General features: G+C 37.2%; 1 protein-coding gene across 2 annotated transcripts; it reads right to left on the bottom strand.

Moving 5' to 3' along the window:
* Nucleotides 1-1,434: 1,434 nt before the first annotated feature.
* On the bottom strand, nucleotides 1,435-15,658 carry LOC136264297 (uncharacterized). Of its 2 annotated transcripts, none has more exons than XM_066059011.1 (6): nucleotides 15,518-15,658; nucleotides 10,132-10,601; nucleotides 9,788-9,958; nucleotides 3,567-4,136; nucleotides 3,338-3,449; nucleotides 1,435-2,948 (listed from the first exon to the last, which is right to left on the bottom strand). In XM_066059011.1, the coding sequence occupies exons 2-6, from the start codon at nucleotides 10,597-10,599 to the stop codon at nucleotides 1,888-1,890; spliced, it is 2,382 nt and encodes a 793-aa protein (XP_065915083.1). In that variant the 5' UTR covers nucleotides 10,600-10,601; nucleotides 15,518-15,658; the 3' UTR covers nucleotides 1,435-1,887. The 2 variants fall into 2 exon arrangements, with proteins under 2 accessions (XP_065915083.1, XP_065915082.1); XM_066059010.1 differs by having other exon boundaries at nucleotides 1,436-3,002.
* Nucleotides 15,659-17,684: the final 2,026 nt, after the last annotated feature.

Here is a 17,684-nt window from a genome sequence, read left to right on the forward strand (position 1 = left end):
GTGAAAAAGCATTAATACTTTAATAGGCTGGTCAAGTCCCTACATAGGTATCATAAAATATTAGGTTTTTCATACAGAAGCATCATGCTACATGCATGTGTAGCTATATGCAGTATACTGTTCTGTATATAGCTAGCTGCTGCTGCATGACTTACCATAGTCAGTTCATGTTCACCTGAGCCCCTACCAAAACAGTGGTTAAATCAAAGAGGTGAACATATGCTCACTCCAAATGATTTTGTACTGGAACAAGCATGTTATAAACATGGTTGCATGCTTGAATCATACATTATAAAGGACTGTATGCCTGAAGCATCCAAACTAAATCTATGGGATAGTTTAACAACATCATAATCACTATAATTTTATTATAGCTTGTTCTTGCTTGTATCAAAGTACTGCTTTGATAAAAACTTTCTGCATTTAGGGATTCACTAGTGCTTTGGGCAGCCGGCTCTCATTGACAAGAAACAAGGGCTCAGGTGAAGGAAAACAGACTATAAATAGTAGTTAATAAAAAGTAAAAATTAAATTCACCTGTCTGCATTGCTGTTTCGATTATGTGGCCTAACTTTGATTTGTAATTTAGTGGCACTAACAGAAAGGTTCCTTCAACTCACTGCTGAAATACTTCTAACGTTGGTCCACTGCACTTTTTTGATGACAGTCCATGCCAAATGTACATGTGTTGTGGTTCAATGCACAAGCACCTCTTCACCAATCACATAAGATTTATACATGTTGAATGACCACACAGCAGAAATATCTGAACAGTGCTAGGTATTTTGATTAACAAATCTTAATCTTGCAATTGGCCACCACACTTATCCACCGTGTGTAGCAACAAAACTCTAAAAAAATACAACCTCAGTAATTGCTCAAGAGAAGTCAAGGAAGCTGCATACCTTACAATGGTTTGACCAAAAATGGAATATGTATCAGCTATGTGCACTCCCATACTACAATAAAGGCATTCAACAACTAGAAAGGTATGTACAGCTTGATGGATGTATAATGACTACAGTAGATTTAGCTTGGTTTTGGCAATGTTAAGTCAATTAACCTAGACTTATCATGAGATATCCAGACTACATATTCTACACAAGGCACTGTATCATCAACTTGCAATCTCCATCCCATCATAGTATTCACCAACAATGAGACTATATCTATCACCCATTACACTTCATTATACTGTTTCATCTACAAGGTCATAATGTTCAAGTGGCCATTTTTTGATTGATTGATTCACTATTAAACAATCGGCTGTATCTGTTACTCCTTGTTAGAGTGCAAAAACAAAAATAAACAGAACAATACCAGTACAATAACAATAGCAACACAACGATACAAAAACAACACAGTAAATTGGTTTGATTCAGAATATCTGGTAACAAATTCCACCAATGTTTATTGTTTACTAATGAGGTGGACCAGTCACTTCTGGGGCAGTATATACTGCAGCAAATGGACCTGGACAGGGCCACATGTGACAGTTTTGCAGCAAAACTGTCACATTTGGCCCTGTCTAGGCCCATTGCACATTGGCAGTAATGGATGATAGGCTTTGGCCTGATGCTGTTTAAGTAGACAAGTATAATCTCTGTGCAAAATTATTATTAATCTATTTATTTCAACGTACACTACATAGCTGTATTTGATTACCTAAAATTGTTTTTTAATTGGGACTGCACGCATTCGTAGGCTGCGTGCTTTTCTGGCAATAATTATTGCACAGTATTAAGTAGCTGTGTATAATTAGTACCAATACCAATTCGGTACAAAGATAATGCAAAATAAAATACATTAACTTATATATGCCATAAAATATTAATTTTTTTTAACATTCACAACAGAGAGCACTGTGTACTACATACTTTTCTAAAATTAGTGTCTAGCAGCAGCAATCTCATCCAACCGTACAAGAACATCATACATTGTTGGTCTGTCACTTGAATGTTGGTTGGTACAACTGGTGACCAGTTGATAATACTGTGGAAATTTCTGTTGGACTCGTGTTTTAAGGGTGTCCACTTTTTCAATGTATGGAAAAGTATTTGTGAGGGCTTCAATGATAAGGATGCCAAAACTGTGTACATCCATCTTAGTGGTATGCTTTTTAGGTTCAAGTGCTTCAGGAGCTGCATATGCTATTGTACCAGGAAGAGGAGTTTTAGTTTGTTGTTGTATCTTAGCAGTACCCAAGTCTCCCAGTTTGGCCAGCCACTCACCATTGTAGAGTACCTTCAGTAACACATTGGCACTACTCACATCACGATGGATTACCGGATCTGGTCTGGTGTGTAAGAAATGAAGTGCCATGGTTATATCATGAAGAATTTTATGTGCCTGAGTACAAGTAATACTGCTTTTGGCATACGCAACCTTCATGTTGAGGTCCATTATTTCCATTAAAAGTACAGGTTGGCCACTCAAAGTAGCTCCAAGGAAAGTTACAATATTCTGATGCTGACAGCTGAGGGCTATATCCATCTCACGTTGAAACATTTCCCTTGTTTCAGAGGATGCAATAGCATCATGAAGACGTTTAGCAGCAACAGTGATCCCTCGGAATGTAGCCTCATGGACAGTAGCATAAGCTCCTCTACCAATTTCTTTCCCAATCACAAACTGATCATGTGAGACCACCCATAGTCTACTGGAACTCATCATTGACTGCAGACCTAATAGTTGTTGCTGATTAACAGTTAGCTGGTTCTGAAGATAAACAACACGTGCGTTTAACTGGTTATTATTTCTCTGAACATCTAACAGCTGATTCTGTAAAAGGTTGTTGTTATTCTGCAGCAACCGGATACTTTCTTCTGTTTTCACCATAAAATTATTCATTTGTTGCTCAAATGATCCACTCTTATCATCTAAATTTTGATGTACCCTTTCCACAAAAACACTATCAAATGTTGGCTGGCTGGCACTCACATCACTGCCTATAGTTTGGAGGTCATCACAATGAAATTGTTCACTGGAAAAACTTTGGGGTGCTATTAAGAAGACAAGCAATTATGTAAAGAAATCTCATAATTTCAGCAATAAGTACAATTAACCCTTTATTACCAAAGCTACTTACATGACTTTGAATTTATTTCAAACTTTGAAAAATTCAACAATAATTTTGTTTACAAGAAACAAACTAATCAACTACAGTAATAGGAGCATATCATATAATGTAACCTCTGCCTTCAAAGGACTAGTTTTACAGTTGTGCATGTTGTTGCTAAAAAGGACAGAAGCTTATGATTTTGAATTATTATAAAATTTTTACATTGGATTTCCATGGGACACAACACAAACACATGCTGTCTAGCATGCCACTCACTATCACTAAATCGTTTGTCAGGATATAGCTCCATCAGTGGCAAGAGTAATCCCTGATGACTTTCTTGTTGCCAGCTTTTACCATGGTGGCTAAAATCTTCGAACGGTCGTTCCTAATACAAAATTGGTGGAATTATACATACACTATTTTATGCACTTCCACAAACAACATTTAGCTACACATGTAAGAAACATGGAGTGAATGATTTACTGCTACAGCAAAACATTACCATTTCTACACGTGCCATAGCAGAAGAATTACTGGGAGTATGTCCAATCCATTTGATCACCCCATAGTGAGGAGGGGTACCAAACTGCACCATGGAACCCACTTGCAAATCATCTGGCCTATTTTTTGGCAATTCTTTAGCAGGAATGTTAAAAGCATTTGGTGATTGAACATCATACTTTGAATTAACAACAAGAGTTGTTTCTTCTTCGCTCTTCTGGCGACCAGCAGCTTCTAGCAACTCCCTTTGTTTATCCCTATCCAACATTAACATATCCATTCCCAATGAGTCTTCTATTCCTAGTTCTTCCTTAGCTTGCTGCAAATGCTCTGATAATCCTGACTCCTTTTCATACCGTTGAAGTACAGTTTGTTGTTTAGCTAGAGCCTCCATGTCAGTGATCCCAGCTGCTTTGATGTTTTTAATGTCAGCATAACTCAGTGTTAGATCTGTTTTCCTTGGGGAATAACTCTTGCTGTCTAATGATTCTGTACGTCGATATTCGCTTCTTGCTGAAGCTAACTTGTATTGTGTTGGATTGTTAGACTTCCAAGTGGTACTGAAATCATCCTATATAATAAAGTACAAAAGTATAACATGATTGTACGAATATAGAAAATGGATTATAGTTGAAATTAGGACTAAATATATTGTCCGGATATCCAGATAACAATTTACTATACAGATGGTATTTGAGACCATCATAATAGTTCTTTTCATTGATATTATAGCTTCCACATTTAACATTACTCCTCATATGAATGTTTTCTATTGTAAAATACTAGTAAAACAAGCTTAAATAAAATGAAATGTACAATGTTTTATAGTAAGTGATGATGTCACTATCCGTAGGATATCCAGAGACATTTCTTCAGGACAACCAGATAGCAAATTAAAATTTCTAACCTTTAAATGCATAAATTACACAGTCCAAGACTTTGAATGAAGAATACTTGTTACTAAAACTCAATCACTACCTTTTCAATATTTTATGGATACTTTTGGACCGTCACCAATGTTTTTGCTTGTATTTTCATAGATACATTAAGCCACTTTGACATAGTAGGGTATTTGGATTGAGTGGAATGTAATGGTGGAATGGACTAGAATGGTGGAATGGAATGGTGGAATGGAATAGTGGACTGGAATGGAATGGTAATTTCACTTAGAGATCACCTCTTTATAAGATCACCTTCTAACAAAGACCACCTCTTTATAAAGACCGTTTCACTTTAATGTTTAAATAGAGTGATATCAGGGGCGGATCCAGGAGCTGGCAAGGGGAGGGGCACAAACAGGCTAAGTTGTAAATGGTTGGGGAGTCAGATTCTCTTGTTAGCTGCTGCATTTTTGAAGCAGCAAATACCGTATAGCGGGTTTTATCTGCGAGGTCCTAATTTGTGCAAATTATGCGAGAAGCTACAGGCTCGCAGAATTTAATTCTACAGCCTCTTATGCTTTCGTTTTTATTAAGTCAGTGAAATCTCCACGTGTTGCAGTGTGAACTGTTGACCTATGTCTCTTTTTAAGTACTTCAAAAGAGTGGACATTTCAGCCTCGCTGCCTGATCCGAAAGGTTCTTTGTCAGATCACTTACCTACAGCGTCAATTGCAGAAGCAAACAGAGAGGTTTTGAAAGCAGCAGTTGAAGCTAAGGAGCCGCGAAATAAGGGCCCATACATAAAAGTCACTCCAGAATGCAAAGCACAGGTTGCCAAGTTTGCTTCTATTAATGGAAATAGCGTCATTACCAGGAAGTACACTAAAATTTTAGGCAAGAAGTTGAACGAGAGCACTGTTCGTTTATGGGTAAAGAATTACAAGCTCGAATTAGAGCACAAGAGAAAGGCTGGTGATATTGAGCCAGACGTGCAAGTTCTGCCAACAGCGAAAAGAGGGCGTCCATTTTTACTTGGAGAGAAGCTGGATGGGAAAACTCAAGCGTACATACGAGCTGTTCGTGAGGCTAGTAGTATGATTACAACAGGCATAACAATTGCAGCTGGTAAGGCTATTGTCCGTAAGTTTAACCCGACTTTATTTGATGAAACGAATGGCCCTGCTTTAGAGTTGACATCTAACTGGGCTAAATCGCTTTTATACAGAATGGGTTTTGCCAAATGAAAAGGGTGCTCTACCAAGAAGCTAATGGTTCATAATTTTGAGGAGCTAAAAGAGCAATGTCTCAACGATATTGTTACTGTGGCCAATATGGAGGATATCCCAGATGATTTGATACTGAATTGGGACCACACAGCTATAAACATTGTGCCTGTGTCTTCGTGGACGATGAACCAGAAAGGAGAAAAGCGAGTTGAAATAGTTGGCTTGGATGATAAACGGCAGATCACTGTCATCATTTGTGGAGCACTAAGTGGTGAGATTTTGCCATTTCAATTAATCTACCAAGGGAAAACGTCTGCATGCTTGCCTAAAGTAAAGCTTCCTAAAGATTGGCTACTGAACTTCACACCAAACCATTGGTCCAATGAATACAAAACTGAGGAGTATATTCATTCAGTACTCTTACCTTACTTGGAGAAGAAAAGAGCAGAATTAGGGCTTTCTAACACTTTTCCGGCTGTTGTGTTGTTTGATGCGTTTAAAGGTCAGACAACCGAGAGAATTTACCAATTGCTGGAAGCTAACAATGTGTACACGATAAGTGTACCAGCAAATTGTACCGATAAGCTTCAGCCAATGGACTTAAGCATCAACAAAACTCTGAAAGATTTCATGAAGAAGGAATTTAATGAATGGTATTCCTTGGTAGTGTACGAGACACTTGATGCAGAAAATCCAACACCAGCTGATTTACAAATGGCAGTGATGAAACCTCTTGGTGCTCAATGGCTATTAAAGGCTTACAGACATTTAATGGTCAACAAAGAAATCATTCAGAATGGATTCAAGGCTGCAGGAATAGCAGATGGCCTGAAGGAACAGCGATCACTGTAGTAGCAACTGTCAAGAACTTGTGTAACAATTGTGTTAATTGCATTAAAATAATCATTTGATTAGTGAAATTGTAGAGCTAAATCACAATATTTTATGTTATATACATTAAATCACATTCTAGTATCAGTTGTATATGTAGTTCACTTCTGAGGCTTGGCCCGGTGAGATGGGAAGGGTGACAATTTTCCTTGACTCAGGCAGTTGATTAAATGTGACCTCATCTGTGATTGGTGAAAGTAAGCTTTTTCTGGATTAGTTTCTTTGCCAAATATACTGCATATTCAATTGCAAATAGTCCACAGTCACTGAAACCTTGTTGTTTCTGTACTGGTATTACATGAACCTCCTTAACATCAAAAAGCTGCTGTATGATCTTCAGGCTTTTTTCATCTACAGAATCGTAGAGGGAATCATAGATGTTTACTTACTGCATTAAGTTTTGACAATATTGTGCTGGCAGTTATCCAATGATTACCCCTGACATGGACAATTTGCAGCTCATTGACTCGGGGAGTTGAACTTGCCTGCAGTAAAGTGGATTGCAAACCTTTAATCGAAAACTGGTACTTTAGTATGGTTTGGGCATAGTTAATGTGCTTGTCATTTAGTTGAAAACCACCTGCAATTTCATCTCTGTCTGAAAGAGTAAGAGACACTCTTCCAAATTTCACCCATGTTGAACTGAAGACTAGTACTTTGATGCTTCACGGAATCTTAGCTACCACTAGTACTTTCAACTGGATCTAGTAAAACCATAGATAAACAGGCCTCAGCATCATATTTCTGACTCTCTTTTGAGGTAGAATTTCTCCTGTCAGCAACGTCTGGGGGCTCATCTTGACATGGCGGTTCATATTCTAACACTTTCATGCTTGTCGTGGGATCAGTGATGTCTCTTATAGATTCCTGGGTCATGTCTTCTCCTTGTGTGTCTGGTAGAATGTATTTTACTTCCACAGTAAATTTTGCACCCTCGGGTTGCTCTGGATTACTACCAGAGCTACTGCTCACATCACTGCCACCAGTACCAGCACCACAGACTCTAACTGGCACGGACATAGAAAGCAGCACTGGCCTTTTCATATCAAGTAGTATAGACTTCGCCTTATTCACCATCACCTTACAACCAGCAAATTTCATTACCCATGGAATCTCCATGCCACCTTGTGGCAAGTCATGAGAGTACTGCCTCAAACCTGTAACTGTGCCAGTTATCATTGCTCCTGTCTTCCCCAGAAAAACGTAACAAACTGCAGAAATTTTCCTAGGCACGTGTCCCACTACAGTGGTCCCCTTACATACCACAACAGCAAAAGGATCGTGGTGGTTTCGTACATCACGGCGACAGTACAGCACTTCTCCTATAAAACTGGACCAAATATCCTTGTAAATGTGATATCCTCTAATCATAGAATCTATCGCAAAGGATTCTACTTCAGACATGAGCTCAGATGCCATTGCACGTGTAGCATACCACGATTTTAATCGAGACCACGTGTTTTGATGATTGGAAGGGTTCGCAGATATTATAATCGCAGATATTACTGCTGGATGAAAAGGTAGTTTCTTCGCAGAAATTGCGCCTCGCACATTATACCCGCTATACGGTAATCACCTCTTAGTAGTGTTTCACTGTTGATTTTGTATTTTTGGCCTTTGCAGACGGTTGTAACTGTTTAAAAGGCTCTGAATGTCTTAAACAACAGCAACACAATAATTATTTTTGAGGTGCTTATTACACACAAAGGTGCTGGGTGTCAACATCACAGCTAGTTTGACTTCGGTTTGCTTTGGTTTCAGGTGAATTCATACTAAAATGCATATTTTCATGAGATTTATAAACTGATCTTGGCCTGACATAGCTTAGTAATTTAATCAGAAGTGTATGGTTGGCTCCTCTACAAGATGGGGGGGGGGGGGGAATTTGTCCCAAATGCTCCATCTGTCATTGGTATCCCCATAGGATGGTCTTATTGATCAGTTGTGTGCCACATGCCTAGAGTGATATCAGCAATACCTCCATGTGCAAACAACTTGGCTGTACAAAAATGACATGTCCATAAAACTAAAAGTAACTGACGACTAAAGGAGCTAATATCTGGTGAGGCCAAGTAATGAATGTTAATACCGGCAACTAACTGCAATTTACAAAAAAATAGTCTTTCGTGCAGTTCCTACTTTCTACTTAATTCCCTGTAACTCTAATTGGCTAGTAGTTTGGCCACATTTTTTCTCTTCTACACTGGCTATTGAAAAAGGTACTAATTTACTAGCCAATTAGAGTTAAAAGGGAATTAATTAGGAATGCAGTCAGACTGCATGATTCAATGATAAAGGATCAATGTTATATAGATTTTTGTAAATTATAGCTAGTTGCCAGTAATAACATTCATTGCTTGACCTCACCAGATATTAGCTCCTTTAGTTGCTTAGTTTGGTGGACAAATCTTTTTTGCACAGTTGTACGGGGATATTGTTGTATCATAGGTAAATCACTCACTCTGGCTTTCTAGGCATAACATATGGTGTACAATTCATCGATAAGACTGTCCTATGGGGATACACTCTAAAACAACGATTTAGACATTAAAATACAACAGTCTTTATAGAGGTGGTCTTTGTTAGAAGGTGGTCTTATAAAGAGGTGAGCACTAAGTGAAATTACCTAATTACAGTTCTATTCCAGTCCACCATTTTATTCAACCATTCCAGTCCATTCCACCATTCCAGTCCACCATTCCATTCCAATGAATCCAGATGCCTTATAGCTACCATAGGCAAACCAGTGCATGCTCTTGAATGAGGATGAATTACAATACTATGTGGTGTCTACTTCTTAATATTATATCTTTAACAACAAGAAACTACATGTTACTTTTAAAAAGAGTTTGGTCATTAAACCAATCAACAATGAATCATTCATCTATGTTTAAAAATAATACTTAAACTTGTATATATACTCTGCAAGTGTTTTGATATGTACACAACAATACTACAACCTTAAGCTTGCCAATAAATATGTAAACAGCTCAATTATTTTCCAAGAAGCAAGCTTGTTATACCACACTTGGCTAACAATTATCTATAGCTACAATTATATACAATTTTTTTGCAGTAAAAACAGTTATGACTATGCAAATCTTTTATAACTGCACATACGTAAGCAGACTGATAAACTTTTCCTGTGAAAGATTTACCGCCATGCATATTATATGTTTGAGTGATGATTTAATGAGTATAGTTACAATTATTGAAATGCTTACTGGACTTGAGGGGGGATGGCTTTCTATTGACTGAGAAAATGACGCATCGTTGGTAGAAAATGATCTTTGTGTTAACTGATCCATGGACACAAATACTGCACAGCAAGGCTCACACTCAAAGTACGTGACATCCTTAAAACTACCATCATTGGTCCCTTCTCCTCTTCTTTCCTAATGATGATAGGGAACATTACCTTAGCATTGCAATTACTTTGTGGTGGACTCAGACATACATATGGAAAATACCGTACAATGAATTAGAGAGACACATTGTTAAGTTTTCAAGATGCTGCTGTATATTATTTATTTCCTCACACATTTAATAATTATTATCATTAATTTACCATTAATTCCACACCAAACTTTGTTCCAGATTGTCCAGGTAGCTCCCCAATGAAGCGAATAACTCCTTGTACTGGCAGAGGTATGGTTGGGACAATCACAAACACAAGAGACCCGATTTTTAGTTCTTGCACCCATTCCAGTTTGTGCAGAACCTCAGTTCGATCATGTAGATGCTTCACTCCTTCTAACAGGTCCTTTTGCAGAACATTGAGTTTGTATACTTGCGAAGATTTGCAGTTTAAATTGATGCTAAATCCAGATATTGTCTTATAGTTTACTGGAGAGTCTCTAGATGATACAGCCACAACTAATGATCCTTTATAAGCTAACTGTTTGTGGACTACGTTCTTTGAGCGGCTAGAGAAAAATGTATACTTATCTTGCTTTGTGTCACCTTTCTTGTATTCAGTTACGTCTTCCAATAGCATACCGTGTAGCATACTGTGTGTCAACTGCGGATCTTCCATGTCTAGTACCATAAAAGAAGGTTTTAAGTATGATTACCATAAAATACAGTAGTACATATAGCTACGGTAGACATAAAATAATAAATTTGGAATAGAGATTGCTGAAAAATCAATAAAACAAGAAAGAACAGCAAGGATCATGGTTACATTGAGAACCACAAATTCCTACAAGCTTGATGCTAACAAGTAAGTTAAAAAGGGATCTGTGGTTTACTCAATGTAACCACAATCCTTGTGGATTTACTCCAGTAAAATCACCAATCATGGATTTTTCAGCAATCCCTATTCCATATTTTTAAAATTTTCAATTCTTCGTCTGGTTAACATGCTTTTTAACAATCCATTTACGAATTACTAATGACAATATACAAATTGGCTAGACATGTACTTCTGATAACATATATACACAAGTCATCCATGCAGTGTCTTCCACTACTATAAATGACCATCACAGTCAAGAGTGTAAGTAAAATCACCAGTTTTGTAATGTTGGGGACAGTATGGAAGGTGGAATAGAATACTTAATTCATAGCACAGTGAGCATGCTAGCCTATGCAAAGTCATGTCAGCTGGAAGGCTATTCCAAATATCCACAGCTGTAGCCAGCCAACTGCATTTGAATCTATCTTATTCTAGTGTTCTAAAATTACAAGTTTTGCTGTACATTCATGAAGAAAACAATGAATTTGGTTTTGTTACAAATACACAGAGCTACTGTTTCCTTTCACTTGATACTCACTAGTGAACCTACGCTCACCTCCAGAGGGTTATTGTGAGATGAAGGATGCTTTCAAAGGTGGCTTTGTGGTGAGAATTTTATTAGGACTGTTGTAAAAATACATGAAGGATGTCTACTATGAACCCACTGTTGTGGTTCATGATCAAGTATAAAAATTGTCAAATTATAATAAATTATACTTACATACAGGCATTGAATAATCAGTGTACATGAGATGCAAAGAGTCATTTACAGTGGAATCCCTCTATATCAAATCATGGCTTACAGTAAGTGTCCTTATTAGATATCAGAAGTGTTAATGTGTGCATGCTATACAAATCGGACTAAGAACAAGTATCCTGATTATCAAAGTTCCAACTTTCGGGTGCCAGGAGGAGTTTACTGTATGCATGTATGCTGAGCTCATGATTATGCCAGGCTATTGCAAGTATGGTTTTTCTCAATTTGCACCATATCATCTCAGCGACAAATAAAGCAATTAAAGGTAGATAAGATGTAAAATGTAGACCCAGACGATTGGCTAACATATTAATTTTAAATATAATGTGTGTCAAGTTGCCTATATACATACATATTATCTAGATGCCCACATGGCTAGTTGCCTTACTCCCAGATAATACCATAGTTACTAATTTGTAGGTTTTCTATTTCACAAAAGTTTCTGACTGACAAGGTAGCAAGCAAATTAAGTCAGTCTCTCATTTATTCACCAAAAACACCTTGTGACTCACAATTAGTCACTAATTACATGGTTTGCATATCATGACCACTAATCAATTCACAGGAAAACCAATGTGGTTGTTAAGATAAACTACACACTTCTCCCCCTTAAATGTAAGAGATGTTTAAGTAATACATGTACAGTAATTTTATAAAAACTTAATGCCCAAAATGGAATACAGTACAGTACCGCTCATGAGCAATGTCATGAGTGCATGTACGTACTTGCCTTGCTCGTAAAATGCATGTCACACGACTACGCGTAAGCCACGTGTGAAAGCATACTGATTCTGTATGAACATTTTAAACTAGGTATTATGCATGTTCGCAGACAGCACCAAGATAAATCATGTTTTTGTCTGTTGTGTATCATTGTACGTACTGTAGTTACTGTAGCTAGCTACCTAGCTAGCTATCAATTTTTACTTCATGTACTGTATAGCTGCTACGTGCCTAATTTATGTGCTTTTTCTGTTTAACATGTCAACACACTGCAGCAGCTGGTTACTAACTTCAGAAAAGTACGAGATGCACACTGAAGCTGTATGTATGGTGTTTCTTTAACAGGTTGTCACACTACAGCTACTGAATTCACATCTTCTGGAAAGCATTACATACTTTTAGTTATGCAAGAGATTATTATACAGTAATAAGTACAATATTTAACTCTATGAGAGAAACGTCTTATTTTGTTAAGACAATAATACAATATAACATAAGTACAGGGGTCTAGACTCAGGGGTACTATGCACTGGGTGGACAGTAAAGGAGCCCTGGCAAGACTTAATATACTATTAAATTACAACACAAAAATAATAATTAAATCTATAGCATTTAGAAAAGTTTAGTTTAGGCAAACCGATAGATCCCAGACCAGAGAGGCTCTAGAATTAAAAACCCTGTTTGAGCAAGAGATAGCAGCGTGAGCAGCTTGCTCAAACAGGAATCTTACTGTCTTCTTTGCCACTTTGCAAGCATTGGCACTACTATAGTTATTGTTATTATGAGCGTATGTACACCCTATATACTATACTTCCTCCCAATCAGTAAGGGTGGTTGTATATAATCCTATGCAAAGTCAGGAATTCCCTAGTTGTACAATCATTCATTGAAACCAGTGAACTGCATGCTACAAAAAGAGCACACACATACGTAGCTAGCTACTGTAGCTAACTAGCTATTGTCCGCCAGTAATAAGTTGATCAGGCTTTTGATTCAAGGTGGATGTCATTAGAAACAAACCTGTAGAAAAAAATACGAAGACATATACACAATAAACAACAAGTATGTAGCTATACTGTACAAGCACGCATGCCTCACGTGCGTGTCACAGCAACCACATGCGATGTTGTTCATAAGCAGTACTGTATAAGTACAAAGTGCACTTATGCATTACGAAGAGGCCTTATAGCAGCATATAGGTAATTTTTGTGAAGTTATATATAATACATAGGTGTAAATAAATTATAAACGATCATGTAAAAACATACAATGAGGGTTAATGTAGTCTGTGCATGCCAAATTGTGATTTGAGACTTTTGAGTTGAGATATGGTACCAAATCTGGTCTACGCAACATGCTAGGGATACAGATCAGTCCTTAACTCAGCTGTAAACATCTTGTAGCACTGCATTAACTATCTCAAGCAGTTTCAAGGCAATTTCAATATGCATGCAATCATTCAGTAGTGTTGATTGGGCTTCAAGGAATGCTATACTGATTTATGTGCTTGTTAGCCATTAACTATGTATATGAACTAAGCAAGGTGCAGCTGTACTCAGTGTTGGGAGTAACATGTTACATAAGTAGTGCGTTATGTAATATTATTACTTTTGTGGTAACTAAGTAATATAACAAAATACGCTTTAAAAACAGGTAATATAACTCAAGTTACTTTACTTACAAATGTAATGCATTACCTAAGTAATATAGTTACTGTAATGAGTCTAATATTACATAATATTATTACTACAAGTAATGAAGTTACTAATCTTGTTAGTAATCCACTGTGTAACGCCTAGCCACAACGAAGCCTACTGAATGAAGTTTATTTACCAGCTTCTTATTTATAACCAAGATTTGCACATTTCCCAATGCAATCATGCCACGTGATAGGGTGGTAGTTTCACATGTGACAGCTTAAGGCTGTGAACACAAAATAATATAATATGTAATATTGTTATAGTTACTTTACTTTTTGGGTAATATGTAACTGTAACTAAATAGTTCAGTTGCAAGTAATATGTAACTAGTTACTTATAAAAAGTAACTGTCCCAACTCCAGTTGTTATGACAACCAAGTTAGATTGAAGTAGTGTCATGCAGGGCTGTACTCGAATGAAATGACTAAAAGTTTGGCTTTAGCAAAGTTTTTCAAGCAAATTGCATGACACTACTTCAATCTAACTTCGTTGTCATAACAACTGGAGTAGCTAGAAACTACCACTTTGGTATACAAGTAATCACCACAATTTGTGTAAACAATTTGAATTGTAGCCTATCAGCATTGAAATTCATGAAATTATATGATTATCCCAGTCATGAAGTTACCCCACTTACCTTATTATAACCATGCTGGAAGGCAGCACCAGCTACTGTATGAGGCATAAAATTTGAATTTTGTAGACCAAATCAAAAGTAATAAGTAATAACAGTGCAGCATTACAAACCATGTTTTCACCATTGGCCACCACAACTGTTATAGCTATTGCACAACAGCTAGTCTGCATTCTTTTACCAAGTAATGAATGTAAATGCCTCCTGGTGCAAAAATCTGATTCAAAGTGTATTATTAAAAGCAGAACACTTGCTGTACTAGCATGAGAAAGCTATCTCATAATCCTTACTGATAGCTATCGTTTTGAAAGTTATATATAAGGGTGCGCAATTAACACAATCAGACATGCCAACTCTCACGCATTAGGCGTGAGTCTCACTCTTTGGCTAGTAATCTCACGCTCTCACGCCTAACCCTCTGTTTCTCACTCTTTCAGCTTAGTTCTCACGCATTTCTCACGCCTGATCTACTTCGTAATTAGCCCTGTGCTTATTTTTGTACTTAGAACATGTGACGACCTTTTTTTTTTTTTGGTCTTCACTACCAAAAATCCTGGAGCTGCACTTGAATCTGTTCCACATTGCCAGTAGTGTTTGAAGTCTCACTCCTAAAATTGTTCAGAGGTTGGCATCTCTGCACAACGAGTTCCTTATCCGGTTTAGCTAACAATCCGAGCAGCAGCTTTGGATGCCACGCCCATATATTGCATGCCCATGTAAATTCTGTATTGTCAGTTTACTGATCTACACTACTACAGTAAGCCTGTTTGCAATTGTTTCAACCAGAAAGAAGAATCCATACGTCCTGTAACATTAGCTGCATCTATTTAAGACATATTAAACTACGACATACGCCAGAATTTCAACTTATCGTAAACGTGCACCTACACATTCTGAGTGTACCTTTAACTTTTAATCCACAGGGCACTCCACAAGAAGTAGAATATTCGTGACGGAACTGAATGAACTAAAATGCAAGTAAACAGCAACTTGTGTTAAAAACTCGCACCCACAATTGCTACTAGTCTCGCGCAGCCAGACCACTATTTCTCCCCACGGCGCTTATCGATTAGAGATTATAAGCGCCTGCTCGAAATAGGCGCTTATAATCTCTAATCGATAAGCGCCGTGGGGAGAAATACAGGTAGTGGTCTGGCTGCGCGAGACTAAATTGCTACCTGCTATAGAGTATAGACTCTACATAGCTACGTAATAATATTTTATTTATTTATTTTGCATTGTGTAATTATTTCTATTTAATATATGTTTATTCTGTGCTCGACTTGTTTTGTGTGTTACTAGTTTTGTGTAGACTCTATTGTAGAGTATTTGCTATACATGTCAGAGGTATATATAGCTATTTATGGTGTGTTTCCCAGTTGTTGTGGCTCCTTTGGCACATGCCTATATAGAATGCGGAATCAAGTCACCACTTGGTCTGGGATCTTTTCTGGATTCTTCACGTTTTAGTTACATGTTTCTGACTCTCTTCTGTATTCACAGGCGTTAAGCCTTCTCACAGGTCCCTAGTGGGATAGCATTACAGAGTTTATGATGTTATATCAATACATCCTCAAACCATAGCTAGCTACAAGGTGAAAGGCCACAGGTGTAATTAAAGGCAATGAGAAGACAGGAAAAAGGATGCATGACTATAATTGTATTGAACAGTCCACTGCACTATAGAACATCATGACCATTTCATTAAATATCTGCTGACAAAAATAGACCACAGGAACAGTGCTTTTTGAAAAAAAAATTACTATGTGATTAAATATTTAGCTAAACCTTCAGATTTATTTGCATGATGTTCAGGTTGAACTGCTTCCATTAAAACTATACATGCGCAACACTGATTCCATTAGATTAGCGAGTTAGCTACAATGTTTGCCTCCAGAGATTTTGCACCCAATTATACTCTACATATACTCTACGTACGGTACATGCACCTAGCTAGATGCAAATTTTCCCATTTAATGGCTGTGCATAGATTACATGACAAATAATTAAGCAATCCAAATGTAACCATGGTGTTCTTTCTTGTATACTTATGCCTAATGCAACTACTGGTTTGCCCCTACATGCATCTGAATAATGATGTATAATGTATTATATGTACATGCTATTGTTATTTCCATTATAAGTACTATCCCAGTGAGGAAATGTGAGAAGTTATTAGCTAATAGCTTCAGAGAGACAAGTCTTTAGTCAAACCTAAATTTAAATGTATAGACCAGTAGCAACTCTATCCTTTACAAAGAATGCAGGCACATGACAGGAGTTACAAAGTTGGAGTGTAGGATCTCTTAACCATCACAGTTACAGTCCTGAGATAGAATGTGATGGTCAGTCCTCCACATCAAGTGAATGGTTACAGGAATTTTATATTTCCTGTCCCTGCATACATACCATTCAATCTCAGCAACTGAAAATATCACAATTTATAGTGGTGTTGATTACCTATACATATTTGTTGGGAGTGATTATTGGAGGTGTACACTCCCATACAGCAATAATTGTCTTATTTGACTGCAAAATTCCACTGAATACCACAGCATATATATCTCTAGCTCATTGTGTATGTGGTCTCACTAGTGTGTCAATTTATCAATAATATCAGTACTTACAAACGAATTCAAAGAATTTAAAACAGTGCATATGCTTTTTCATGAATTTCTATGAGTGCCACTGCACCACATGTACTACAAACACACCACGCTTCAACAAAATTAGTCTTAGAGTATGACATGACCCTAAAATCCTTATTGATTTGACAGTTGACACAAGTACATGCGTGCATATCCCATGTGACTCCTTGGGCAGGGAAACACTGATTGTAGTTCTCAGAGTTGTCAGTTATGTGTTTAGGTAGCAGTGTATAGCATTCACTGCAAACAGTTTTTTTGTTATTGGACTCTTCGTATGAATGTGAAGAACTAGAATAACTCACAAACCTTTCTGCCACAATCCCTAAATCTCTTAACCAGATCTCATTGAATGGATGATATTGTAGCCATATACAAGAATAGAGAGGAGGGGTTTAAGTTGGATATATAGTCATCAACTAATC

This window comes from Dysidea avara, chromosome 8 (genome assembly GCF_963678975.1).
Source record: "Dysidea avara chromosome 8, odDysAvar1.4, whole genome shotgun sequence".
Taxonomy (NCBI): domain Eukaryota; kingdom Metazoa; phylum Porifera; class Demospongiae; order Dictyoceratida; family Dysideidae; genus Dysidea; species Dysidea avara.

What these genes read in the sequence shown, in the direction of transcription:
- LOC136264297 (XM_066059010.1), bottom strand. Translation starts at nt 10,599, where the DNA reads ATGGAAGATCCGCAGTTGACACACAGTATGCTACACGGTATGCTATTG. An exon ending in AGTTTGGTGTGGAATTAATG is followed by an intron (nt 9,959 to 10,131) that starts GTAAATTAATGA and finishes TATCATCATTAG; the next exon opens with GAAAGAAGAGGAGAAGGGAC. An exon ending in TGACAAACGATTTAGTGATA is followed by an intron (nt 3,003 to 3,337) that starts GTGAGTGGCATG and finishes TCTTCTTAATAG; the next exon opens with CACCCCAAAGTTTTTCCAGT.